Source organism: Marmota monax, unplaced genomic scaffold (assembly GCF_021218885.2).
Source record: "Marmota monax isolate L192 unplaced genomic scaffold, Marmota_monax_Labrador192_F-V1.1 WCK01_AAM20220418_F8-fsc00041, whole genome shotgun sequence".
NCBI classification, from domain to species: Eukaryota; Metazoa; Chordata; class Mammalia; order Rodentia; family Sciuridae; genus Marmota; species Marmota monax.
Genome location: NW_026695238.1, coordinates 12,455,914 through 12,482,501, shown reverse-complemented (window position 1 = coordinate 12,482,501; position 26,588 = coordinate 12,455,914). Strand labels below are relative to the sequence as shown.

At 44.0% G+C, this 26,588-nt stretch overlaps 1 protein-coding gene across 1 annotated transcript in view; it reads left to right on the top strand.

Annotated features, from left to right (window-relative positions):
* Dner (delta/notch like EGF repeat containing) overlaps positions 1-26,588 on the top strand; it is a 288,589-nt gene that overhangs the window by 127,475 nt on the left and 134,526 nt on the right. The window contains exon 5 of the mRNA XM_046439974.2: positions 20,337-20,482. Coding sequence (XP_046295930.1) covers positions 20,337-20,482 — 146 coding nt within the window. The remainder of the gene's footprint in view (positions 1-20,336; positions 20,483-26,588) is intronic.

Below are 26,588 nucleotides of genomic sequence, written 5' to 3'. Positions count from 1 at the left end.
TTCCCCGGCTTCCAACAGTGGCTTTGCTGGTTGTTGGTCTCTCCTTTTCCTCTAACAGCAGCGTTTGCAGCCATCATCACACAACTCAGCGTCTGAATATTCTCCATCCTTCACCAACTTTTTTTTTTTTTTTTAATGTTGGTTTTATGTCATTGAATTGTAGACCTCTACAAAGAAGAGATGGTGTCCTAGCTCCTGGCAACCATGGTGACCACAGGGTGCTCACCTGGCTGATCACATTTGGTTTAGACAAAAGTTACTGCTCCATAAATGCCATGCGAAGAAAATTCCCAGCTGCAAAATGTCAATCTTAAGAAATCTTTGTAGATTTTCGTAACTCATCTCTGTGACATTTAAATGCCCCCCTTTTTATTACATTAAATGTATTTTAGAGGATCAAATGCAAAAAAAAAAAAGAAAGAAAAAGAAGGCAGAAACTTGTCATCCTTTTGGGAGTACTACATCTTTCCTTTAAGTATCTTTCTCTGGGAGCTAGAATAGTCAAAGTTTGGAAAGGTTACCACCTATAGAATCATTAACATCTTCTTTCTATGGAAACTTAAGATTTAAAAATGAAAATGCAAATATTTCACCTTTTTATGGTCATCTTAAAACCAGAGTTGAACAAGGTCTGTGGAGCTTATTATAATAGAGAAAAAAAAAAAAAAAAGAAACCCAACCTTGGATGTGTTCAAACAAAAAGTAAAAGCTAGAGAAGACCAGAGGGAGCATGGAGCTGCTCTGAAGAGCACAGCTTACATCAATTCCTACACTTCACATTTGCTAATAAGAGGCTTCCGTGACATTGAAATTGCACTTAAACTGTAACCACACTTCAGTGTTATTAGCAATCAGGATTATTGTTAATTTTCTTTTTGTCATTGAGTATTAAGATCAATGAGCATTAGGATTGTTGAGTATTAGGTTTTTTTAAAAAATCAGTTGTCGTTAAACTTCATGTCCTGCTCCTCTCTTCCTAAATATTGTCACGGTCAGCATCATTTATTTATTGTGTGGATTGATTATGATGATAAATTGAGCATCATTGAAAGTACCCCACCATGGGCATGCATGGCAGCTATAGCTGGCCATCTACAGCTTAGAGGCCCCACTGTGCTGGAACGGGGCAGATGACTAAAGATTCGTGAGGTGTTCCTCTTCTCCTCCAAGGCAGACCTGTGAGCCAGGCAGATTCCTGGTCTTCCCACAGGCCTGAAAGCTCTGCAGAGGAGTCTTCTACAAGCTCCTCTGGTGACTCGTTAGCACACTAGAGTCTGCAGATTCCAAGAACTGGCTGAGAAGTAAAGGATGACCCTATGGTGGAGGGAAACCATTCCAGCCCAGATATAGGGCAGTGGAGCAAGGTGCTGAGGCACTTCTGTGGCTTTTTGAGGTTTGCTTTCAGAATTTAAGACAACACACTGGCTGCAGATGGTTCTCCTGAGATTGGATCCAGCACCCTAGGTGGAGAGACTTTCTTGGTTTCACAAAGCAAACCCAAGCTTCATCTTTGTACCGTTAAGTCTCCTTTTCTCTTCACTCCATTTCGTTTTCCTCTCCTTCAGTCCTTCACTTAAAAAAAAAACAGTGCATCTCACTTACAAATTAATTTAGAAAAATCAAATGATAAAGAATTACTTTTATGTTTTAAAGATTTTCTTATTAACTCTGGAAAGAAATACCTTATTTTGTAACTAATGTTAGTGAATTTTGGTCCAAATCTTACCCACAGAATTTGATGAAAACATTTTTGAAAAGCCTTCCTCGCTTCCTCCAACTTAGAGACAGCCCTCCTCACGCCTTTGCCAGTTTGTCTTAGCTTTGGCCAGTGCAGATTTCAACTAAGAAAGTAATTTTTTAAATTGCCTCTGTGGAGGCCAAATGCAAGCCTTCTCTCTTCTTCCTAAGGGGGTTGGTTGGAAAAGAGGGAGGGGGGGAGAGGAGGAGAGGAAGAAAGAGGGAGGTGAGAGAGTGGGCAGAGAGGCAGGTGGGGGGGCGGGGAGCTTCTCTGTGCTAAATATGTCCCTCCCCAGTGGTTTTCTCTCAGAGAAAGAAGGTAATTTTCCAGTTACTCTCTTTTGAAAAATTAAACAAAAAACAGTTCTATTGTTTATTTCTTATTATGAAACTGATATGTGGAAGGAAGAAAAGGAAAACTGAAATTTACTCTGATCGTCTTCCACTGACAGAGTACACCTGTCTTGTGGCATTTTCTTGAAGACACCTTTCTTTGTGTGACAGGCGTGCATACGCCCACACACTTTTTTGGGAAGGAGAACATAATTCATGTATTGTCTTGTTATTAGATTTTTTTGAACATTTAATGTCTCACTAGCTTTCCTTTATGTTAATAAATGTAAGTCTATAGTGTTCTTCTAATGGTTGGGTGGTGTTCAATTGGCTCCACTTATGATAATTTAGTTACTCAATATGCTATTGTTTAACAGTTAGACCCCCCTCCCTCCCTTCACCTTTTAGACAGTATTTCAAACATGACTATCAACACATCTTTGTGTCTTTTCTGATGGGTTAGATTTCCAAATATGGAATTTGCTGGGTCAAAGGGTTTATATATCTCAATGTCAAATTTTGAAGTATGCTAAGAAATTAACTTTCTGCCCAATTTTCACTCACAATAGCCAGTTTACCAAGGGGGTTGGGCACTGTTCTTCCTCCCTCAGCTTTTGGCTACTCTGTTCACCTGATTCCACGTGACATTTACACACACGCCGCAGCAGCAACTCCTCACCAATGAGACTTGTGGGCATCTCAAGGAGAGGAGTGGTCATGGCGTGTGTCCCTCAGGAGAGGATGTTACGGTGGCTTCACCACTGCGTGGCATCTGGACTCCACAGTAGTGGTCAGTGCAGCGGCTCCGTGGTGTCGCTGCATTTGCACATCAGAGTGGACATGGGTGGGGGCGTGGACACAGTGGCCGCTATTCTCCGGGTCTCTCTCGCGTCCACCTGTTCCAGGGTTGTGTCATCCACTGCTGTTGTGCACACCTTTGTGTTTCAGCTGAAATGTCAGTTCCACCTCCTCTGCCCTTCTTTGGCTTTCCCAGCACACCATCCTGAAGGCAGATATTTCAGTTCCTTTTATCATGGGCTTTCTATGAGGCTGGAATGATTCCGTGAGAATAGGGCAAAGGATGTTCCAGAAAAGACTAAAATTTGGAAAACCTATCATGGAGGCTTGAGAGAGGAACATTTAGCTTTTATCCTCACAAAATGGGAGCTGTGATTGTTTTTGGCAAAGGTCTTGAGTGGGCTACTCAGAGCAGCAAGTAAATGGACCAAAGTAGGGGGTGTCAGCAGGGGAGGGGGGTCTAGTTTCCAGTGAGGAATATAAATAATTAGGATGAATTTCAAAAAGACTGCCTTGCTCCGTCATCGACAGTGCTCTCCCTGACATTTGGATTCTGAATGCCACGGTATTTTTGGTTTTCACATGCTTCCTTAGCAAGCCGTGCTCTTTGAATGCTGTAATTGTGAATTTGACCTATGAAAGTTACATTTGCTGGGTAGACGAATGAGAAATGCTGCTGGGCTACCTCACTACTACTGAGTGGCAGCCTCTGGCACATTACCCTGATAAAGCACAGGGTCCGCATCGTCTGCTCGCCTCTTTACCACCCTGCTTAGCACCAGCTGTTGACTAATTTCTCTGCGTAGGACACTGATCTCAGGATTGGAGATACAAAGAAGTATCAGATACAAAGACGCCGGTCTCTGGCTTTGAGAGACTGTGTGTGCCTCCGGCACACAGGATGCACTCATTTTATAACCCAGATGAACCTTGTGGCCACATGACCCGGTCTCGTTGATCAAGGCACATTCAGATAAACGTAGTCGTAGCCCAAACGTGAATGGAAGCGCACTAAATCTTCCCTCATCTGTTTGGGGAAATGTGAGTAGGAGTGGGAAAAGTACACTCCTATGTGCAGCAGAATTGGCACCTGCTGTTTAAAATCCTCTCTCCCACTCTCCATGTCTGCTCCCCAGAGTACCCGCCCAGCACCGAGCCTTGGAGGCTTTCTCTTCCTTTCCTCCCCTTTCGGCTCATACGTCAGTGGAGCTTCTTCGTTGTTCGTTCTTCTCTCTGTTGTATCCATGACCTGGATTTGCCACTACAAAGAACTTGACTGGGAACTGATGGCACAAACAAGCTTTTTCCCCCATAGCTGAAGTAAGGGGATGATTTTAAATGTCCATGTAACAAGTAGTGTCGTTATATGCTCTTGTTCTGCGCCAGGTGTCAGTGATTTTGAGTGACGCTGCACATAAGGAGGTAAAAGAGAAGAGAGTGCATGTTAAATATTGCATGAAGTATACAGTCGATTCCAGGGCGACATGGATTGTGAAGGGATGAATGATCAGGTGTCGAGGCTTTAGACCTGAGGAATGTCTTGAACTTGGTTGGCCTCAGCCCACAAAGTAGGATGAGAGATGAAGGCATTCATGAGTGGGGAGCAACAAGGTAGAAGGGAGAAGCACAGGATATTTGCAGATAATAGCATGGTTTGGCTGGGCACATTGGGGTGCATGCTGTGTGGAGGGGTTCTTGTTGGCTTGTAGGCAGTGGAGATCCAGGGTTTTCAGCAGGGGTGGAGGAGCAGGTGGTCACAGTAGCTGTGGTATCGCCCGGTGAGTGTTGCGAAGTTGATTTCGATGGTGAAAAAACGTTCAGATCGGGTGGGAGGGGAGCAGAGATCAGGGCAGTGGGTGCCAGGCAGGCCGTGGAGGCAGACTCTCTGGATATGCTGCGTGAGGGGGAGGCACGGGGAGAGAGAAGACAGAATCACCAGAGACTTGCCGTAGTTTCAAGTGGGTGTGTGGGTCTTATTAACAGGGACGTTACTGAGTTAGAAAGGAAGGGTCTTCTTGTGGGGCTCAGGCTAGATGTGTCTTCCAGACTCAGCAGGAAGTTGGAAATGCTGAGTCTCAATTCAAGGAGGGCGACCAGGGCCTGGAAATGGAGCCTGGGGAGTCTCCAGCCCGGAGGCCAGACCTGGCACTCCTGGGAAGGGAGGGGGAGAAGAGAAGGGAATTGGGCAGGGCCCTGTGTAGCACAGAGCATGGGAGGAGGGAGCAAGCCAGCCCCGGAGGAGGGAAGATGGAGGTCAAGGGGAGTGGTGTGAGGGCTGGGAGGGGAAGGCAAGTCAGAGAGGGAGTCCCAGGGTTTGAGGCCTCAGGGTCAGACGTGTCTTAAGTGGCCATAACCCAGAGTGTGGCTTCCCTTTCTGAGGAGGCAGGTTCATCCTCTGGTTGGCTGGGCTGGGCCTTAGAATCATCCTTGACTCTTCTTCACTGCCCACATCCATTTATGGGGAAATCGCTTGGGAGCAAACTTCAACATATCCCACCTGCTCTGTACTAGCCTGCCCCCCCCCCCAGCCTCTCTCCTGGGGGCTGTTCAAGCTCCTCCTGCCTGGCCTCCCTGCTCCTACATCTGCCCCCCAGCTGGGCCACATTTGGGGAGGGCTGTAGCATGTCCTGCCTCTGCTTACAGGTCCTGCAGTGGCTCCCGTCTCCCTCAGAGTGGGCCAAGACGGAGGCCAACAGGCCTGGCATGTCTGCCCCTTTATTCTCTGACCTTGTCTCCTACTCTTTGCCTCTTACTCCCTCCCCTTCTAGAACTTTCCAGGCACCCTCCCCCTTATCTGCTTCCTAACCTTGCATACTTGTCTCCCTGTTGGTCTGAGCACCCTCTTGTCCAACTCCTTCTCTCTTCATGGATGCTCCTAGCACACCTTGCCCCAGACCCCGTTCTTTCCGCACCCATAGAACTTACCACTTCCTAATAGAGAGTGTAATCTCTGTATCTGTTGTCCGTCTCTCCTGCTGGCAGGTAAGCCCCACAGAGGCAGGGAACTTTGTGTTTTGTTTACTGTTGCTGCACAAACATCTAACGCAATGCCTGGTTCATCCTAGAACCCAGTAAATATTGACCGAATGAAGAAATCCCTTGGATTACTGGTAGGTAACAGGGATTATTTTTCTGAATGTGGAAGCTCAATTCAGAGTTGCCTCATGGAAAACAACCCAAAGCTGCAAGCAGAGGTGGTGGGTGAGACTTGTGTGCAGTTGACTGATTTGGTTTCAGTTCACAGCCAACTTTAATAGAGGGGTCTTCTGTGAGAAAATGATAGCACTCTGGAACATCTGGCTTTGACTTGTGTCTCAGACCTTATTTTACCAAATACTTGGTTGAGATACATAGATGCACTTGCTTATGTCCATCTGTCCACCATATATAGATACCCATGTGCACAGGTGTGCCATATGTGTGTATACTTATGCAAAGGTACATGTTCCTGCAAATATGTGGAGTGGCAGGGATGTACTTCCATGTACAGATCCCTTGGATACCTAGGGGCATGGGCATGTACACACCCACGATTCAAAAGATTTATATAGGTAGAGCATGTGTGACTGTGTAGGTCACTAGAGGTGTGTAAGAGAGGGCAATTGATCTGGAAAAAAAAGTTTTGAAATTGGAAATAATGCCAGTCTTTTTGTGGTAAATATAATATAAATAGCTATTGTTCATGAATACAAACCAATCAGCCAGTTAACAAATTAATTGACTATTAATGATTTAGTTTTATTTTAAAGTCTTTCCTTTAGAATACTAATGTGTGGTTGCCTTCTACAAAAAAGCCTGATTCTAAAGCCTTTTTCCCACCCCAGGAGCCTGGTCTTGCCTCCTCTGGTAACAGGAGGCCTTTACCAAACATTAGAATTAGAATTAGCATTAGAAATAGAACCCAGAAAATAATGAGATCCACTTGATATATTTGATATATTTTTTTCTTCCTTTAGAATGTGAATCAAGGTTCAATTGTGTTTCATTTTGTTTTGGGGCCCCCACCTTACATTCTGTGAGTCCTGTTGGGTATTCCAGCAGTGAATGCAACCTCTTCAAAGTCGGTGGGGGGATTTGGACTATAAAGGCTGTAAGGAGAGGATAGAATTTTTAATTTGCTGAATTGACCATTACAGAAAGAATCAATGATCAGATAGAGGTCCCAAGACTTTTGTAAAGACTGAAACATAAATAAAATCTGTTCTGGGCAGATAAGGGAAACCCTTTTCAGCCCAATGAGCTGACGGTCACATTAAATTAAAGAATTTAATTTCGAGAGAGAGTCAGCTGGGAGCAGGGACAATCGGTAACGCATTCTTTCTTGGTAAGCCGTCCATGCAGGGTTGGTGCTGATGGTGTGGTCTGCAGCAGGGCACAGTCTGGAGTGACACTTTCCGCCTAAATTGGTCTGGGGCTCTGCGTCCAGGTGTCCCCTGGCTGGGGCTGAGCTGCTCTGTGGTGGGAATGGTTCGTGATTTCTGCCTCCACTGAAGCCGTTTGCTGGTCTGTTCTCATTGCTACCAGCTTTCTCTCCGTGCGTCGCTCTCCTGTCCTCACATTTGTGGTTGGCACTTTTACCTGCACTCCCGTGTGCATGTTTTCACGTCTTCCTCCCTCCTTCTCCAAGATGCTTTTCAAGCCTTGACTGTGAGCCAGGCACCATCTTGGCACTAGAAGAAGTCAAAGATCTTTGTCCTGGGGCATCTTGCATTTTAGTGGGACAACAAATATTAAGGAAATAATTAATTACGAGAGTAAATAGAAAATCATAATTATGATCACCGCACTGTACAATGACTGGAATTGATGACAAAAATTTGATGTGACTTTTGGAGGTGTGTGGGGGTCAACCTTGAAGAAAGAGGGTCAGGCTGAGTCATCAACTAGGCAATGGGAAAACCCTTCCAGACAGAAAGTTGGACCTGTGTGTGCAAAGGCCCTGCATCTGAGAGAGCACCTACCGTCAGAAGAGCCATGAGGGCGCAGCTCAGAGAGTAAGCAGGAAAGCAGAGGAGACATGCTAAGGAGTAGGCTGAGTTAGATGTCAGACTTGTAAGAAGGAAGTCATTCCCAAGTCAAGAGCTTCTGGACAAGGCCACAGGCTTTCGGGGGAGTTGGTACATCCGTGTGTCTTGGTGCCTAAGTAACAGTTTATTCAATGAACTCTGTGGGCAATTCTAGCATTTGTGAGCCAGGTGGGAGGGGGGCTGAGTGGCAGAGACCTTTCTGGGGCTCCAGCAGGTGGATCAGATAGGGAAGGCTGCCTGGGAGGTCTTCAAGCCTGAGGCTGAGGGTGAGCAGCTCTTGGAATGAGAATACTAATGGGAACTAGAAATAACCCAGGCTGAATCAGGCTTGACCTCCCCAGACCTCTGCATCTTTTTCCCCTCTGATATCATGGCGCCACTGGGACTTTGTTGCAGGACACTGGTTAGTTCTATTTTTAGTGCAGTAAATTCATGCCCTGAAAAATAAAGTTGTGATGCATAATTCAAGAAGGCAGTGCGTCTTAAATTAGAAATCTCACCAAACATTTGTAAATTCAGGTAATTTCTTTCCTATGACCTTGAAGTTACCGGACACCATGTGGGTGACCATCTGAACTTGGATTTTTGAATTGAAGCAGAGCAAAGAGCTTCTAATGGAACAAAGACAATGGAAAGATCATGTTCACAGCGCTGGCAAGAGCCAGGAAGATAAATATGGCAAGCAGCACCTTTTCATGTGAGCTCATCTGAAGGCCTGGTTCCCTGGCTCCCTTAGGTTTATGAGGTCATCTGCAGCCCCATTGGGTGTGCATTTATAATCTCCTGTTCCCCTCATGTCAGCACAGAGAAGTGATGAATTATTTTGGCATTCATAGTAATGCCATTAATCAGGAGGCATTCATTGGATATTAATGACTGGACATGGTGGGCAATTATATATGAGCACTACAGTAATTTAGCAATTGATTTTCTAGTATTTGGTGAGTTGAAACTACACTAATGGAAGATTAAGTGATATAATTCTAACTGATTGTGAAAGGGTGATCAAATATACATTGAAAAAGAGATTAAATAAACAAAGAATTGTAATTTCGCATTCTGTGTGAGCCAAAAAAATTTCAAAAGAAAATGCAAATTATTCTTCATGTTCTACCAATGAGCTTTCAGGAAATAGCATTAAAAAAGTATCCAATTATGATGCTGTGAGGAAACATTTTTGCTAAATGGAGGTTATTTAATGTCAGAAATAGGCACATGGAGATAGTTAAGAGGTCTAATGTCAATTGTTCTTCAAAAAAGGATTTTATAATTAAAATATTTTATACCTTTATGCTCATTAAACTATCAGTCTTTCTTGTATTAGTTGCTTCTTATACTTAAAAAAAAAACTCTTAAGTTCTATGGGTGTTTTTTCACATTTTTTTTTTTTTACAACTTTAAGTAAGGCTTAGTGTAGGCTTTTGAAATAGCCTAGATATGAATTATTCAAAGTGGCAGAGAGTCAAAGCCATTTTCTTCCCATTATGATTGTAAGAGATACTTTGATTTGGATATTATTTTTAAATTCCAGCAATAATTTTAAATAGTAGCTATCATTTAAAAATAATTCCATTTCAAAGGTCCGGTTTGAGAGAGTTGCATAGGGGCCTCTGGAGTGACCTTCTTGCTAGCATGTGGCATGCTTTTTTTGTGGGGACACACTTCCAGAGATTTTTCCTCAGATTTACACAATCCTAAGCTCCCTTTAGGATCCGCAGTAGCCTGAAGTCTCTCTCAATCAGGTTAATTAGGAGGGAATTTTGGGGTGTTAAGTTCACAAGGGTGGAAACTCCATGAATTGGATTAGCAGGCTCCCATCCCCTTTTTGCCCCTCCGCAAGGAGATGGCCATTGTGAACCAGGCAGGGTGGGCCCTCACCAGACAGCAGCTTTGACAGTGCCTTGGACTTCACAGAGAAATGAACTTCTGTTGCTTGAAGGCTAACAGCTGGTGATGGTCTTTCAGGAGAGCACAGGTCTCATTTTTAAATATATACACATGCTTATGTATTTATTGGATTTGTATTATATATTCCAATGTGTGTCCAAATACATATATGTTTATTTTAACATGTGTTTGAGTCTTATAGATTGCTATAATCACAGTCACACGTCACATTGTGATGTTTTGGTAAACAGTAGGCAGCAAATACAGTGGTGGTCCCTGAGGTGGTGATGGAACCGGAAACTTCCCATCACCTGGTGTTTGGGGTGATGCTGTGTAGACAGACCTACTGCACTGCTGTGGTGTCAGGTGTGGCACATGCACACAATGCTTGGTAATGGCAGCAGCTGGCTATGTGATTGGTACGTGTATCATTATTTTAGGGTGAACTTCTACTTATTAAAAACATACTCTTCTGTGGGATGGTCTGCCAAGCTGTGCCGTGGCAGCCTTGTGTCTGTGTGTGCTGTGTCTCTGGGTTGCCTGGTTTTCTCTTGTGTTGATCTCACCTTGTGCTGTTGCAGGGCTCATCTAAAATGGGTATTTGTTGCTGCTGCAGCTGCTGGTGGGGCAATGGTGAGGGTGCTTATGTTGACGGCGTTGGGGGTGCCTGCACTTCTTTACCACAGAAGACTTTTCATCAGCCCGAGAAATAGGGGGTGTTATTATCTCTATTTCAGAAAAAAGGAATCCAGGCTGCATGCTCCATTCCCTGTCCAATAGATGGTGAGCCACTATGGTGGTCAGCCCTGCTTTGAAAATGCTAAGGAAGAGCAAGGAGTGGGCATAATGGAGTTAACATCTTGTGACTGTGACATGAGATTGTGGTTGAAAGATGATTCTTTCTGCGTTGGGTGGCTGACGTGGTGGGATGGCACAGGAGGGAGGGTTCGATATGGTTTCTTTGCTGGCTTGTATTGGTTCTGGTACAGGCTAAGCTGTTGCAATAAAGGTAGTTACAGATTAATTTCTCCCTCATGGAACAGTCTGGAAGTGGTGGGTCTAGGACATATAGGTTCCATCTCTGCAGTCAAACTGTCACTTTGGACATCATCAGTAGGAAAGGGGAAGGGCAGGGGACACAAGCTAGGTCCTCCTCCACCATCACTGCCCTGAGTCCTTGAGGAGGAGCTTAATCTCCAGCTGCATGGCTCATTCCCTAGCAGAAACCCTAATCCCGTTCTTAAGGAATGTGGGAGAATGGAGGCCATCAGTCTAGTTGGCAGCTGGCCATCACTCTCACAGTTCTTGGGTCTGACTTCGGACGAGCAATTCAGTCTTGTATAAATGGCCAAAGGAGTGAGGTACGGTGAAGACCTTCCTGAAAAGAAACAGCTCAAATGCAGCCTGTGGGCTGGTGACCCTCTGCGTGGGAATAGGGCTTTCCTTGGGAGATGTGTGGAACGCCAGTCTCAGACTCTCCATCTACATTTTTTTGTTAATTTTTAAGCCTATCTTTTGATATTGAATCTTCAGAGTTTTCTCTGCAGTACGAATAGACAGCCAGCTGTGGAGAGGCTGACAATTTGCTACCAAGGAAGGTAGTTGTTAAGATCACAGTATTTGACAGCAACATTTGTTGAGAATAACTCAATCTATCTTTGAGTGATAGCGAGTCAATTGAATTTTTTTTTTTTCTAGAAATTCTTTACATTATCCTTTAAAGCAAATAATATTACTTGATTTTAATTTCCATAGTCATTGGCTAAATGTAATCTACCTGATGATTTAAATGACTGACAAAGGTAAAAATGTTTGCTGTTATGTGCCCCTTTGTCTCCTAATTCAGAAAGCATTTTTGGCTATACCTTACTCAAGAGATCCTATATGGGAAAAATTGCCAAAAAAGCAGTTTACTCCCTTTAAGCTTCAAAGCTTGCAAGTAAGCAAGCAGCCACTACTATCATCCCCATCTTTTAGATGGAAGAAAAAAAAAAAACAACCTTGGTTTCTTAAAGGCAAAAAGATCCTCACGAGGTCCTGGGTGGTGGTGGGGCCATGCTGGTTCTCCAGTGAACAAGGTTTACTTGTATCTGTGCATAGTGTCTTGGCATCTTCACCTCCTGGTCTGGACAGTGCTCTGCATAATTGTGGTCAGAGGGCAGCTGAGTTCCTGTGGCTGAGGGGAGCCAGTAAGCCTTGTTTTATTAGCATGCTGCCCGATGCTTGGTCTTAGCTCAAATTTGCTCCAGGACTCTTTTGCCCCTGATATGACATTGTCAAAACACAATTTATTTCTCAGGGTTTGCTTCCCAGGCCCCAAGTATTGGGTCCTAAATCCAGGGGTGTTCTGCCCAGCTTATCAGGCTTTGTGCTAACCCTCACCCTACCTTCTTGAGGAATTGGCTCAGGTGCGCTGGTTCACCCTGCTTCTGTGGAACAAGAAGTGGGGGTCATGGTGTTTGCCTTCTGGAAGCCCAGGTTAAAGCAAAAGCCCTGGTCTTCAGCTGAAGCTGAAATCTGTAATATTTGAAAGCCTTCTGGCCTATCTGGGGCCAGTCATGGGACTTCCCTGGACTGCAAGCCATTTTTATAGGTAATAGGTCTATGTCTTAATAGGAAAACTTGGCCTGGTCTGTTTCCAGAGCCCACTGCTCAAGAATTTAGGGTTGGAATTTTTATTTTCCGTGTATGCTTTCCCTTTAACAGGAAAGAAAATGGTCATTAGCCAAACGACTGAAGTGAGATGTGCAAATCCCATTTGCTATTAATCCCAATGAGGTGTTAACTACAAAGTCCATTTAAGACTCTTTAGCATTAATATTAAAGAAGATAAGCAGTAGAATAAGCAGCTAATGGCCTGCAGCCAGTCCTGTGTGCTTTAATTGATGCTTGACCACTGGATTCCAAAGACGATGACTGGACCCTCTTCCACTGGCTTCTCATTTGCACAGAGGGAGGTGGGTTTGGCAAAGTCACTGTTTTAAAAGGATTGTAATGATTGCGGAACATTTTGTTACTGTGTTAATGAACACCCCTTGGAGTTGCGGGTAAGAGCAGATCATGCATATTTGTGTGGATGAGTAGGAAAGTAGGGGAGGGGAAATGGGGAGAGAGAAGGAAGCCCAAGTTTTTATTTGTCGCCATAACTAGCTACTTGAAGGTGTTAACAGATCCCTGGGTAATCTTTGCAGAAAGTTTTCTCTCATTACAGTTTTAAAAGTCCTTAGGGAAATCACTCAGTTTTGTCGCAAATAGAAACGTGTCTCTCCAGTCCCTCCCACCCTCCCTTTTATCTTTCTTTCCCACCTTCTAAATGCTGAGTTGAACTCTGTAGAGTCCTTGAGACAATTTTCTTTTGTATGGAGCAAGTCCCCCTCTTTAGTGCTAATGTTATCAAAGTTCTAACATGTAGTTTATGTGTCTATCTATCTATCTACCTATCTATTTTTTTTCTTTTCTTTGTAAGGTAAAAATGTTGTCTTTTCTTACCAACTCCATTATGGAAAAATCACATAGCTGTTTGTTTTACTTCATTTCTCTAGTACGGTGATGGTCTGATATCTGTGGGAAACTGAGTTTAAATTGTGAATATTGGGCTTTAGACTAAAGTTTGGTTCTGGGCCCGGTTCTTTCTTTCCTCCTTTCCTATGTGCACTTTTCCTGTTCCAGTTATTTTAATCCCGCCCATATTCAGATGAACATGTTTCTAATTACCAGGGCCCTGTGCCCAGCTACCACTCCGACTGCTCCATTTGAGGGTCTCACAGTCATTTCAAATGTCAGATGTTCACAGTGGAAATCTTGATCCGCTTGCCCTCTGCAACTATCCCCGAGGTTGTTTAAATGATACAGGATTCCTTACTTTCCCTCATATCTACATCTAGACTACATGAAAATCTTGCATCTTCCTCTGAAGTGAGATCTTTGAAAGAACACAAGTCATGAGTTATTCCCTGCCTCAAACTCCTCAGTGGATTCCCATTGTGCTTGCCATGGAATGAGCTCTGCTGAGCTTCACGAGGCCCCTGTGATCTGGCTCCATCTGCTTCTCTAACCTCGTCCAGGGTGCTGGTCTTTGGGGTCCATCTGACTCACTGACCTCCTCGGCTTTCTTCACTGACCCTAAATGCTTTTTCCCATGGGAGCGCCACAAACATCTGCTCAATTTTGCATGAATGAATGCAAATCTCCCTCCACCCTATGCTGCTGTCCCCTCCACCAGGCCACTGTCCCTGCCCTCACCCAGGACACAGGGCTAGTCTATTCATGGCATGCAGGCTCTGTCCATTTAGAGTGACTTGGTCTTTCAGTCTCATAATCAGGATCACACCCTTCGGACTCTATATGATTATGACTTAGTTTATTCATGATAGTGTTCAAAGGACTCAATGTCAAATTTTGTAACAAAAGGTATGAATGAGTTCCTGGTATTTTTGACAGAAAGCCTATGTTTTCTTCTTTCTCCATTTTTACTTTACTTGTTCTCCTGATTAGCATTTCCCCCTCTTTCATCTCACTCAGTATGGATCTGAGGACTTGATTTCCTTTTACTTTTTCTCTACCCAGTTCTTCTCCCTCCTTCCTTCTTTCTTTTATAAAATCTTCTCTTTCTCTTTCTTGCTTTTAATTTAAACTGGGCTTTAGTTGAAGTGACTTCACCATTGCCCATGCAGCACCAGTTCTTTAGTCATTGAAAAGACGCAGAAAATGCAGGTATTGGCAGATCCTGTTCTGAAGCAGCTCTGGAATCCACAGCATCGTCCTGGCCCCTTGGTGCCCGTGTTTCTCTGGCTGTGGGCCTTCAACTCTGAATGTGATGTCAAGCCTTTCTGTTCAGGACTCGTGCAACATACCTCGATTTCATACCATTAAGGGGGGAAAACACAGTGCCCCATGTTTCTTATAAGTGTGTTAGAAGTGTTCATTGGTTTTGGGAGGGATGTCAAAGAAATCACACTGGCTTTTCAACAATGCTGGAACCATCACTTATAAAGCCCCTAGAACTCCCTTCTTTTGAATGAATTCTATTTTATGTCAGATTCTTCCTGCTGCCCTTCAAAGGGGCACAGTTCCTACTCTTGGCACGTGGAATTTCCTCAGGGCACTTTGCTCTGACCTGCAGCTGTTGGATGAAAGTGAAATTTGACCGTGTTCCTTTTCCTTATGAGGAAACCCCACATTTCCCCCTAGATGCCATCAAAGGCAGATGAAATGATCACTGAAATTAACACTTAGCTGGGAGGGGCCCCCAGACATTGCCCTCATCATGTGAAAAATACCTTGCTGAAAATAATGGGCTTGTCCTACTGACTCAGTTTCGAGGCTTTAAGGAACAATTGGGAATTACCTGGTGATGGTGACATGATGCTGCAAAGTAGTTTGAGAAGAATAAGGATTTTTTTTTAGAAAACAGGAATTGCAAAGCTTTATTTAACCTATTTTGTCCCATCATCCCAGATACGGAACCCCTATAAAAACTTAAATTGAGCAATAACTATACCACTTATGGAAACTTTGAAATAATTATGAAGTTTGCAGAATCAAAAATTTGGGGGATTTCATGGGTTAAAGAATTGCCCTCATCATAAATTTAAAACCTGAGGAAGCTTCTTCCTTCCTTCATCCCACCAAAAGAGTTCATAAATAAGGATGGCAAGGAAAGTCCTTTATTCAAGAAGATGGTTTTTTAATAGGTGAAAGATGATGTCCATGGGCATCAGTCCAACCTCCAACAGGCAGCTTGATCCTCAGGCAGCCAGAGTGTGGGGCTGGTAGCTCACCTTACCTTCTAGAATGCATTACGTGGTCCCTATATTTAATCAGGAGAGATGAAATTTCATGAATTGTTTAATAGGGAATTTTAAGACCCAAACACTCAGGGTTTTATTAAATAAATACAGTTAACATAGACATCTTTTTCAGAGTTGTATCCAAGAACGTCAGACACTTACATGAGCTGGAGAATATAAACATTGTCTAAATACCAGAGTCACTGGATTTCAGACATGGAAAGGATAAGATGTACTTTCAGAGGCTCATATGGATACTTCTGGTTCAAGGTGGTTGTTGCCTTAATAATAGTCGTACTTACATGACTTAGGTCAGGTTTTCTACCAGACTCATGGTTCTTAACTGAAAGCAGACATCAGAATTACTTAGGGAATATTTTTCCAAAACGTGACTGCCCGGGACGCTTCCTACACCCCTGATTCTGAGTCATGAGGGCTGGAATCTGGGAACATGTGCTTCAAAAAAGCCCCTGCAAATTTTTGAAGGCACTAGTTTCACCACACTATTTAAAAACACTACTTTTGACTGAAGTTGGAGTGGCTGAAACCCTTAGTGGTCGTGACTCATCTTTGTGTCTGCTGTGGTGCCTCATGTATAGAAGGGAGCTCAGTAAAAGTTTATTAAGGAAAAGAAACAAATTACCTAGAAAACTACACCTTGTATATTTTAAACTATGCACTCGTTTGAATTATTGCCAATTATTACCAGCTTAAGTAAACTGAATAGTTGAATAGAATTTTTAAAATTATCACCTTTGGAAGGAAGACTTTTTTACATGATGATAGGGCACAATGTGGTCTAAATGCTTAGTGAATAGATGATATAAATTTTTAAGATAATTTAATGTGAAGCCAGATAACAATGCAAAGTTATGAAAAACACTTTAATAATCTCTGATATCTGTTTTTATCTCTATTATTTTATGTGTAAAAATGTCATTTGGAGTAGGATCCTTGGTAGCATCCTGACCTTCTACCAGTCTCCATTTCTCTACTATCTTTAGCTGGGAAACTGGAATGTGTGCATTCAAATGACTGCTGTTCTTCAAAGTGGACATATTGGGTGATAGACATTCTGGAAACTTCTCTTTGGCAGCTGTCTTGCATGTACCTGTGTCTCAACTTCCTGCTCCCTGTGTCTGTAAGACTTGTCCTTTGCCATTGAGGAAGCTTCAGTGTAGGTGGCACAATAAGAAACCACCAAGATGGAAGGTACTGAGGGACTGGTATGTGACATCATAGTCCTGAGCATGGATGGATACGGGATGGCTCAGAGTGAGCGGCAACACTGAGGAAAACTCAGGAATAAGGTGTGCTCTGAGCTGGATCTCAGTGGCTATGAGATTGGGGAAGGAGTATCCCAGGCAGCAGAGGAATCGTGAGATGGTTACCGAGTTGGGTGAGTGTTTGTACACGGTGCAGACGTTATAAGGGAAATAGAAAGCTCTCAGAAGAGGACCTTTTGTGTAGACTTCCATTTCCTTCCTTCCCAAAGCCAGTTTACAATACAGGTTTCAACAGGAGATCCCAGGAAGAAAGCTCCTGCTCCTCAGGACACTGGGCGTAGGGGACCATATTGTCCCTCTGCCTGGGACAGTCTTACTGCTTTTACTTTATGCTTGTGTAATTATAAAGCACACTCCTTATAGTTTGGGAAAGAGTCCCAGTTTGGCAAAGAATGCCATAGCCACCTCCACATTTAGGGTTATTATCCCTATTTAATGTGTGAGAAAATGTGGGCTCAGAGGGGCATGACTTGTTTAAAATCTTTCCCAAATCCTTTTTAACATGTCGTCTTAAGCACCTTTTGTGGGGAAAGCAGAAGCCTCCCTCTTAGATAATCAAGGTGTTACTAATCCCGTTGTTCCCGTAAGTTCAAGGCTAGTTAAAGGCACAGCTGTATCTTCTTCCTTCAGCCCAAGGAGAGTCAGGGTAAATGTCTTGTCCCAAAGCCCCAGTGATGGGAGTTGAGGGGTCCTGGGGACCCAAGATAAGCCTAAAAATAGAGTTGTTTGTCTTGGGTAATTTTCTATTTTCTCAACTAGCACATGGTTCATAGGAGACATTAGAATACACACCGTACAGATTGAAGCAGGGAGGAAGCTGGTGGCCTTTCACAGGTGGTTTTCCTGGAGGACCTGGGCTGCCTAGGAACCCACCTGCACGGGGCTGACAGCCAGTGTGGACAGGTGGACAGGTCAGGTCCTCATTGAGCTCCTTGGGCTTCTCCTTGGCGGGCTCCCTTCACCAGGGTTTAGTCTTCTGGTTTGTTCCATTTGGGGCTTTATCCCTATCCTCTGGTCTCCTGTCTACTGCTCCCTTATGTCCCTCTGCTTGGTGCCCATGAGATGACGTCTTTGCTAGGCCTTCTTTTCTCCATCAGTGGTCTCTCAGTCTGTCTTTGGGAAGGGGAAACTCGTCTTCCTGACTCTGTATGGCATTTGAGGAATTGGCTTCGCTTAGAGAAGGCCTGACTGAATGCTCAGGAAACAAGGAGGTGGAACCCAGAGACTAACTTCCCATAGCTGCAGGGAGCAGTTCTGGGAACTAGAGGACTTCTTCCCCATTCCTGCTGACCCACTGGTGCTGAAGGGATCTCTAGGAACCCACACAGCAAAATCCCAAACCAAAGACCCCAGAGAGCATGGGTTCCCTTCATCCCTCAATTCAAGGGATTTCTTCACATTTAAAATATGAAAAGTGAACCCTAATGTGTCATGCACTACTGAATAAATCTATGATAATGACCTTTGGGAATGTACAGCACCCAAGGATTTCTAAGCTGAGGACATTGGAACTATTTGGAAAGTTGTTAATTTCTTGTTAACAGAAGCAGCATGTTCTGAAGTGACCACCAGTTAATGAGATGATGCTACTTGCATGCAAACAAGGCGACTTAACATGGGTCTTATTTCTTATTCAGTTTGTTATCATTATTTTAATGCAATGTACTTAATGAACAAATGAGATTCCTCACATAAGGACCTTGATGCAGTGAGGGGAAAAGAGCTCAAAAAGGACAGAGAAGGTAACCACAAAATCATCTGGGGACTGTGTATCCTAGGTGTTGGGATACTATTTTTCTAGCCCATCAAATCCTGCTTGCAGTTGGGATGCCTAATTATAATAAATAATATTAAAAAATTTAGTTAAATAATATTTTAGATATACATGAAACTATAGAAATGGATACAGGGCTACTTTATACACAAGATTTAATATACATTTTGTGTGTTTTCTTTATATATTATTAATAGAGAAATAGTATCTATACAGTCAGAGGTGCCCTCCTCTCCCACCCTGTTTCCTTCTCTCCTTCTTTTGATGTTGGTTTGTTTCTTTCCGTACATCTTATATACTTTTACTGTGTATGTATGTTATGTTGACATAGCAGTAAGCACTTATCACTGCTATGTAGGTTTTAATATTTACGTAAATACAAATAATGTTTCAAAAAGCAAGTGGCAAAAGAATTCCTTGTATATTTTGGCAGTTAATCATTTGCTGGCTTTATGCATTGTAAATTTTATTTCTAAGCCGGTGTCTAGTCTACCACATTTATTTATGGCTATTTATATACAATTTAAATTCACAGAAAGCTAAATTAATTGATTTATTTTTATGGGTTATTATTTTGTATCTTATTTAAGGAATATCCTACCCCAAGATCAGTGAAATAGCTTTCTATGTTTTCCACTTGGAGTTTTAATTTTTTTTTGCTTCATGTTTAGCTCTTTAAGCTATCTAGATTTATTTTTAATGTGTGGTGTGAGGTAGGGATTCAGATGCAGTTTTTTTTTACCTGGTAATGGAATTCATTTCAGTTGGCCTAAAAATTATTTTCTCTCCTGTTTGCCCCACTTATTTTTGATGCCATCTTGGTACTAAAAATCTTTTGGCATAAAAATACCTATGGGCATAGCTTCATAGTATTGAGGCTCTTGGAGTTGATCTTATTCTTGAACATCATTGATTATGGGGTATTGAGTATCTTGTCAAATTCATGGGTTTGATTTTGTTTTGAAGTAAAAAATCAGATATAAATGAATATTCTAATTAGGAAAAGATGTTTGCTTACTGAAATAATTTAATCATTGATGCAATAGATACAGCATTTATATCTCCATTCCAGTTACAGAGTATATTTCTTTGTCAACTTATTACATATATATTGCTGCCTACTACATATGAATGGATGCATTATTCAGTGGTGAATATGCCATATCAATGATATTGCAGTCAGTATCCCACTTTGAGTAGCAAATCATGTATTTTATTGGATGCATAAAATTGATAGTGAGGTCAGGTTGGTGGTCAAGTTAAACATTGCATGAATAAGCCCAGTCTAGAATGTGTACCTGCATCGCACGCCCACCTGGGAGGGGACTGAGTGCTGCTCGGGCAGACTGATACAGGGTGGGGCCTTTGGGGATTTCCCACCATTTGTGACCATTCAATGTGACAGAAGGAAGGGGTGGGTTGCTCCCTGGCAAAAGACCCGGTTCAAAAGTAGAGAAAAAATTCTAAGATGGAGCACAGAGTTGGGATTGAGAGACAAAGGGCAGGAGCAGAGCAAGGGTCCTTTCCCTTGGCCCAAGTGGTCACCCACGATCTGCGGCCTGAATGGACAGTGGCCATGTGCTTCATTCCTTTGCTTGAATGTGTTTTATTCATCAGACTTGCATGCTGCTGAAACTAAATTCATAGTCTTACAGATAAACCGTGGGTAAAGCTTTGTGTTTCCTATTATCCCATTTTCTTTTAGGTTTTGTGAACGATTCTGTTACTAAATCTATTGTGGCTCTGCGCTTAACTCTGGTGGTGAAGACCAGCACCTGTGTGCCGGGAGACAGCCAGGCAAATGACTTGGAGTGTTCAGGAAAAGGAAGATGTACCACGAAGCCATCAGAGGTAAGGGGACAGCCGGTAGCTTGTAAATCTACGTTGACATAGAGGGTGGTGGGTAAAGCAACCCGAGAGGAGAGACCAAGAGCATTCACTGAAGGAGCCTTCTGTATTTCTGGCTCCAACTATGTATTAGTATGCAACATACGGATGAACAAATCTCCATGTGATTTACAAAGCAGTTGCAGGACATTTGTGCAATAGTAGATCTTGCTTTGATCCGAAGGAGAGATCATATCTGTTAGTAGAATCAAGATAAATGGAAGAAAGAAAAGGTAAGCACAGTATTTATTTTTCAGCGGTTGGAACTGTTGCCTGCCAGTGTGACAGTGTCCTTGCTGGCCTTCACATTTTCCTGGTGATGATAACAGAGTTACAGAAGCAAAAGGCCAGTAGGAAAAGGAATGAGAAGAAGTGGGGTGGGAAGCCGTCCCACCGTTCTTGGTCTTTGTGGGAGCAGCATCATCATGGATGCTCCGGGCTCTGTTCCTCATGGTCTTTACTAGCAGTGGTCACATGGGGCACAGGGCAAGGCTCTGAGCAGAGCTTCCTCTCCTGCCTCCTGGTTCTTGGTTGTCGACAGCAGTTCAGGAGTCAGACAATAGGGGAGCACAATAGCCCTGGGGGCCAGTCCCCATCAGGATGACGATCCCTTACGACACTTCAGGTACCTGGACACCCGGCTCCACCAGAAGCTCCCTGATGAGGGAGATGATGCTCTTCGTGAGAGGCCTGTCCCCGGGGCTGTCTTCTCCTCTGGCCCTTATTACTGCTGTCTCGGCGTCTTTTCCTCTCTCTAGCTGTGCTCCTACTTATGCTGAAGCTAATGTTAAGTGAAAGGGAGTCCCCAGACCCAGAAAGAGCATGATTGGGTTTAGGTTGGCTTTAAGGGCAGCCCGGTGAGGGTTCTTGGGTGTCACCTCCTGTGGTGATGTGGACACACTGGGTAACAGTGTGTGGTGTTCAAGTGCTGAAGGAATGGGGCTACCGCTGGAGGAAGATTTCACATGCTGCCCTTGCCATCTTGGAAAACCCGTGATTTTCCTGTCTTAGGTGTGATATTGCAGCTGCTTAAATATACTATCCTCCTTAAGATATTTCCTGGAAAAGGCAGAATGTGGTCAGGAACCCAAGAGAGTTGTGGAAATGATCATTTTTGCTAAATCTTTGAAAATGAACACAGATGTAAACGAAAAGGCGAAGCTATATCCCTGTTTTGGGGAGGGAGGGGAGACTGGTGGTGGTGCCAGGGGGTGACGCACAAGAGGGGCTTTTACCAAGCCAAGGCCGTCCTTTGGACCCTGTGGGCTTCCGTCTCTGCCAGTTTGGACCAGTCTGCTCTCTTTCCTGAAGAGAAGCCTCATTTATCAATGCATTTTATGGGGAAAAAAGTAAAGGGTATTGAGTGTTCTATGCCAGAGAAAGCTGGGCAGGGGGACATAACTGGGGAAGGGCTGTGGGAGCCGCGAGCACCTAGTCACTAAGGAGGTGCAGGAGGGCAGGAGTGGGGCCCAAGGAGAGCCAACTGAGCAGGTGGAAGAGCACCAGGCCTCCCAAGGTGGCAAGAAGGAGGCTCCCAGGCTCCCCAGGGGCATCCTTGCTGGTTCCTGAGAACCCTTTCCAGGACTGATCACCTCTGAATAATACGACATGAGCAAAAGTGTCTCAGAGGAGGAACAGAGGGCGTTCTTGGGAACTTCTGAATGACAGAGTGGTCGGGTTCCTGTGAGCTTTCTTTCCCAGTGGCTGGTCCTGCCATGCACACTTTTAATCTACAAGGCAGTCACCATGTCCTCTTGACTCATGGATACTGTGGTCATTGACCAGATCGGGGCAGTCCTCCATGGGAAAGCCCTAGCCAGGAGGCCCTGCCTAGAACTGGCTTGGAACTGACTCCTTGAGAAGGCAATGGAGGTGTTTAACACCTGGCAGGAAACTTGCCAAACCCAGCTGAGCATGAAGCCATGACTCATATATCCACGCTAATTTTAGCAGATCATTTCATAGGAAGCGCATCTTCATCAGGGGCACCTGCTTCTCTCAAGAGCTTCGGGCACCTGTGAGATAGTGCTTCCTTCTGCCACTGTCGCCTCTCAGCCCCATGCTGGTTGTCTGTAGGGTGGAGTCTCTGCTGCTGTTGATTCTGCATTTAGCTTCAGTGAATATAGGGAAAGAGTGGCCGGCAATCTTATCTGAACCATTGCATTTACCCCTGGGTGACTCTAAGCAAGCCAACAGGCTGGGGTCACCGGGTCCCTTGCCAGACCCACGTCCTGGGGCACAGAGTTCCCTCAGAAGCATCCTTGAGCTGTCTGCTGCAGGGGCGGGGTGGGGGGCGGTGGTGAAAAGGCTGCTCATCCTCTCTGTCTACTTGAGGCCTCTGGATTGTCATCAGGGCAGTTACAGCGACTTAGGAGCAGTTTTCTGGCAATAAAAGACCATCATCGTCATGTTTCTTTTTACAGTTTTCTAAAATTGGAAGTTATAAAGTCCCACCTTCCCCTGAAGGCAAGAACCCACTCCATAGCACAAAACAAATAAGACTGTATTTGGCGATTTAATGTTATTGTTTCTAATCATTTTTATATCTTTTTATTAGATCATCTATCAAAATAAAAGCCATTCTGTTATTTCCACACCACTCTCATCTGGTAATGGAACTCATTTCTTTCCTGTCAGCTGCACTTTGGTGAGGGGATGTCTCACAGTGGCGGGTTGATGGGTGGCTTGTGATAAAGCTGAAGCTTGCTTTTCTTAGGCACTGCACTGTTCTGGAAAGGTCTTTTTAAAGTGTTTACTGTTACACAGGCAGGGGTGCTTTAGTTCTTGAAAACTGCTTCGGTTACAAGGGTTGATTGTTAGGAAGATAACTTGACTGTGGGCCAGCTGTGGCCTAGTTGATTATTGATCTCTTAATTATCTTATAGGTCAAGTGTCAGAGAATCTGCATGGGGCTCTTTGCTGGTGGCATTCAGCCTTCTTAGATCCCAAATTAGATTCCATTGACCTTATCTCTCAAGGTCAAAAGGTTTGCATCCATCTGGATTTTCCAGAGAAACAGAACTAATAGGATAGGTATAGGAATTGGCTGATGTAATTGTGGAGTCTTGGCAAGTCCAGAATCTGATGGGAGAAGCTGGCAGATTGACTCTCAGGGAGAATTGCTGGACTTCAGATTTGGAGTTCAAAGGGCACCTGCCATAGGTCCAGGGAAGAGCCAGTGTTGCAGATGAGATCTAAGCATTGGGCTGGGGATGTGGCTCAAGCGGTAGCGCGCTTGCCTGGCATGCGTGCGGCCCGGGTTCCATCCTCAGCACCACATACAAACAAAGATGTTGTGTCCGCCAAAAACTAAAAAATAAATATTAAAAAATTCTCTCTCTCTCCTCTCTCTCTCTCCCTCTCTCTTTAAAAAAAAAAGAAAAAAAGAAATCTAAGCATTATTTGCTGGCAGAATCCCCTCTTTGTTTGAGAGGGCAACTTCTCTGAGGTTGCCATTTAGGTCTTCAACTAAGGGCCACCCACATTATAGAGGGAAATTGTTTTCCTCAAAATCTGCTGATATAATTGTAGATCTCATTAAAAAAATAAATCTCCTAGGGGCTGGGGTTATGGCTCAGTGGTAGAGCGCTCACCTAGCACGTGCAAGGCCTTGGATTCAATCCTCAGCACCACATAAAAATAAATAAATGAAATAAAAGTATTGAGTTTGACTACAACTAAAAAATAAATATTTTAAAAATGATCTCCTAGAGAACATCCAGAATAATGTTGGAGCAAATATCTGGGCACTGTGGTCCAGCAGAGCTCATATGCATAACTCACCTCTCCAAGATTCTCTCAGTTCTTCTTGTCCTCTGTTGCCCTCTTACCACTCGATTGATTCCCAGTACCCAAGGTTAAGGGAATTTTTAAAATTTTTGTTTTCTAAGAATAGCCCTTTGAGAAATGTCATCTTCCGGGCCCCTCACTCCAGTTCTCATGGCTTTTGCTGGGCAGCAGGTGATTCCGATTCCAAAGTCCATCATGGACAACGACCCTGGAAACCAAGGCTGTGGGCATCCCCATCATTGCCCACTTCTTGCTGACTTTCTAAAGCACTTACACAGCAGCTTTCTACTCACAGATGGTATTTTTAGTGCCCCTGCCGTAATCCCTGCACCCCTCTGACACCCTGGAGATCTCTGTAGTTTTGCTCGTACTGTTCCTCATCTAGAAGGTTAGCCTCCTTCCTGCGCTCTTTCCCTGCATCTCTGCCCCTGCCTCCCTGCCCCTCTGCCCTCCCAACTCCCCAGTGGTATTTCAGGTTCAGCTCAAAATCTGTCTGCTTCAGAGCAAAGTAGCTCCCTCAAAACCAGTAGCAACCTCCTTTCCTATGAGACACATGGATTTCGATTTATGTTGTTATTTCTTTGTGTCCATTATTATTTGCATTCACTTTATCACAGAGTTCTTGAGCCGCCTGCCTTCTGTCTGCTACTTCCCTAGGCTTGGGGAATACAAGTTTGGTCCAGGAAGCCATGACTTCCAGAAACAGCTAGAAGGCCTCGGGGGCAGCGTGCTGGAGGAGTAACCTATAGTTTAGAGCAGTGTGATGTGTTGCTTTGGGAGCCCAGAGGAAGGTCCCGGACAGATGTGAGATCACGGAAGGCTTCCCCCTGGGGGGTCTCAGATGGTGGACTCTTTAACATCAGCCTCTGGGTCTGGCTTGTTCTGTATCTATGGTAACGACCTGCCTGGTCCTTTCGCATGGGAGAGGCTCAGAAACAGTCTGCAAACTGAATGAGGAAGATAAACAAAAGAAAACAATGGGATAGAAATCAGCTCTCTGAGCTTTTCTATTCTGTATTTGAATTTTATATTTGAGGGATATGGGAAAGTACATGAATATAGGGGCACAGAAAGTGAGTTTAGTTTTACAGAATAATAAGGCAGGAAATACTTTCTGATCCAAGGTCATCTCACAGGGAGTGGGACCCAGAAAGTTAGTAACCCCTCGGGAACGGTTTAAGTGACATTTTCATAATCCTTTCCTCATCTTTTCAAAAAGAAACAGGTCAGAATAATTTGCACCCACAGAGTCTTTGATGCTATTTCCCTGTTGGTTTGAAACCATTAGCGAACCTCTCGGTCGGTTAGGTAGTGACGATGTGCGGAAGGCAGGAATACATGTCCTACCATTCTCCTTCCCGTCTCTGAGAGTTAATTTCTCCACATCATGAGTGCAAACACAGAGTCCCTCATGAGACCTTGAGGAGAGGCACAGTGACCCGGTAGGCTTATGAGAAAGAAATGGGATGGGAGGACAGACGGGGGCGCCCATAGAGGGTCGGAGGAGCAGCATCTGGACAGCAGCAGCGGTCAGAACATCAGAATGGGCTGGGGCCCTTCCGGGGTCCCTTTCAGTGTGGGGTGGGGTCAGGTCCCCACGGCTCTGCCAGGACTCTGGAGAAATTTCTCCTTTAGGGAGCGAGACACAAGCAGAGAGGGTGCCGAGTGGATGACAGAAGGGACAGGCCTGATGAACCAGGGGGAAGTGGTGTGACGGAGAGCAGAGACACACCGCTTCCAAGAAAGTCTTTTTCTAAGAGGACATCAAAGCCCCTTTTCTTGACTGAACGAATACCTTGGTGACAATGCTTATTAAAAACTTTTGAGCCAAAGAATAGATGCTTTGGACTTCAGCCCAAAAGAAAGGTGCTGGAGATCCACTTATTGCTAAAGAAGGAGGTGTCTTCTCTCAAATTTCACTTGCAGAAACTGCCTTGTGGGCCTCAGAGAGAAAGTACTTTTATGAATAATAAGAATACAATAAGCATTAGAAACACATTAGCCCAAGATCATGAAGGTAAGCACAGCCCAGCTGTCAGTTTGTTAATGGGTAAAGGATAAGCCCGTCTAGGATTTCCCTGGCTTGTGTTTGAATTATGACTCTTGGGACTAATGTGATTAGAAAGCCATCTCTGCCTTTTATGTTATGGAACAGAAGGATGATCACATCGTTGCCTGTACAAAAATACGGCAACGTGTTTGAATCATTTATTATAAATTACTTAAAGAGATGATTCTAAAATTACATCCCAGAGGAGGTGCGTTTCATCACGTTCCTCTT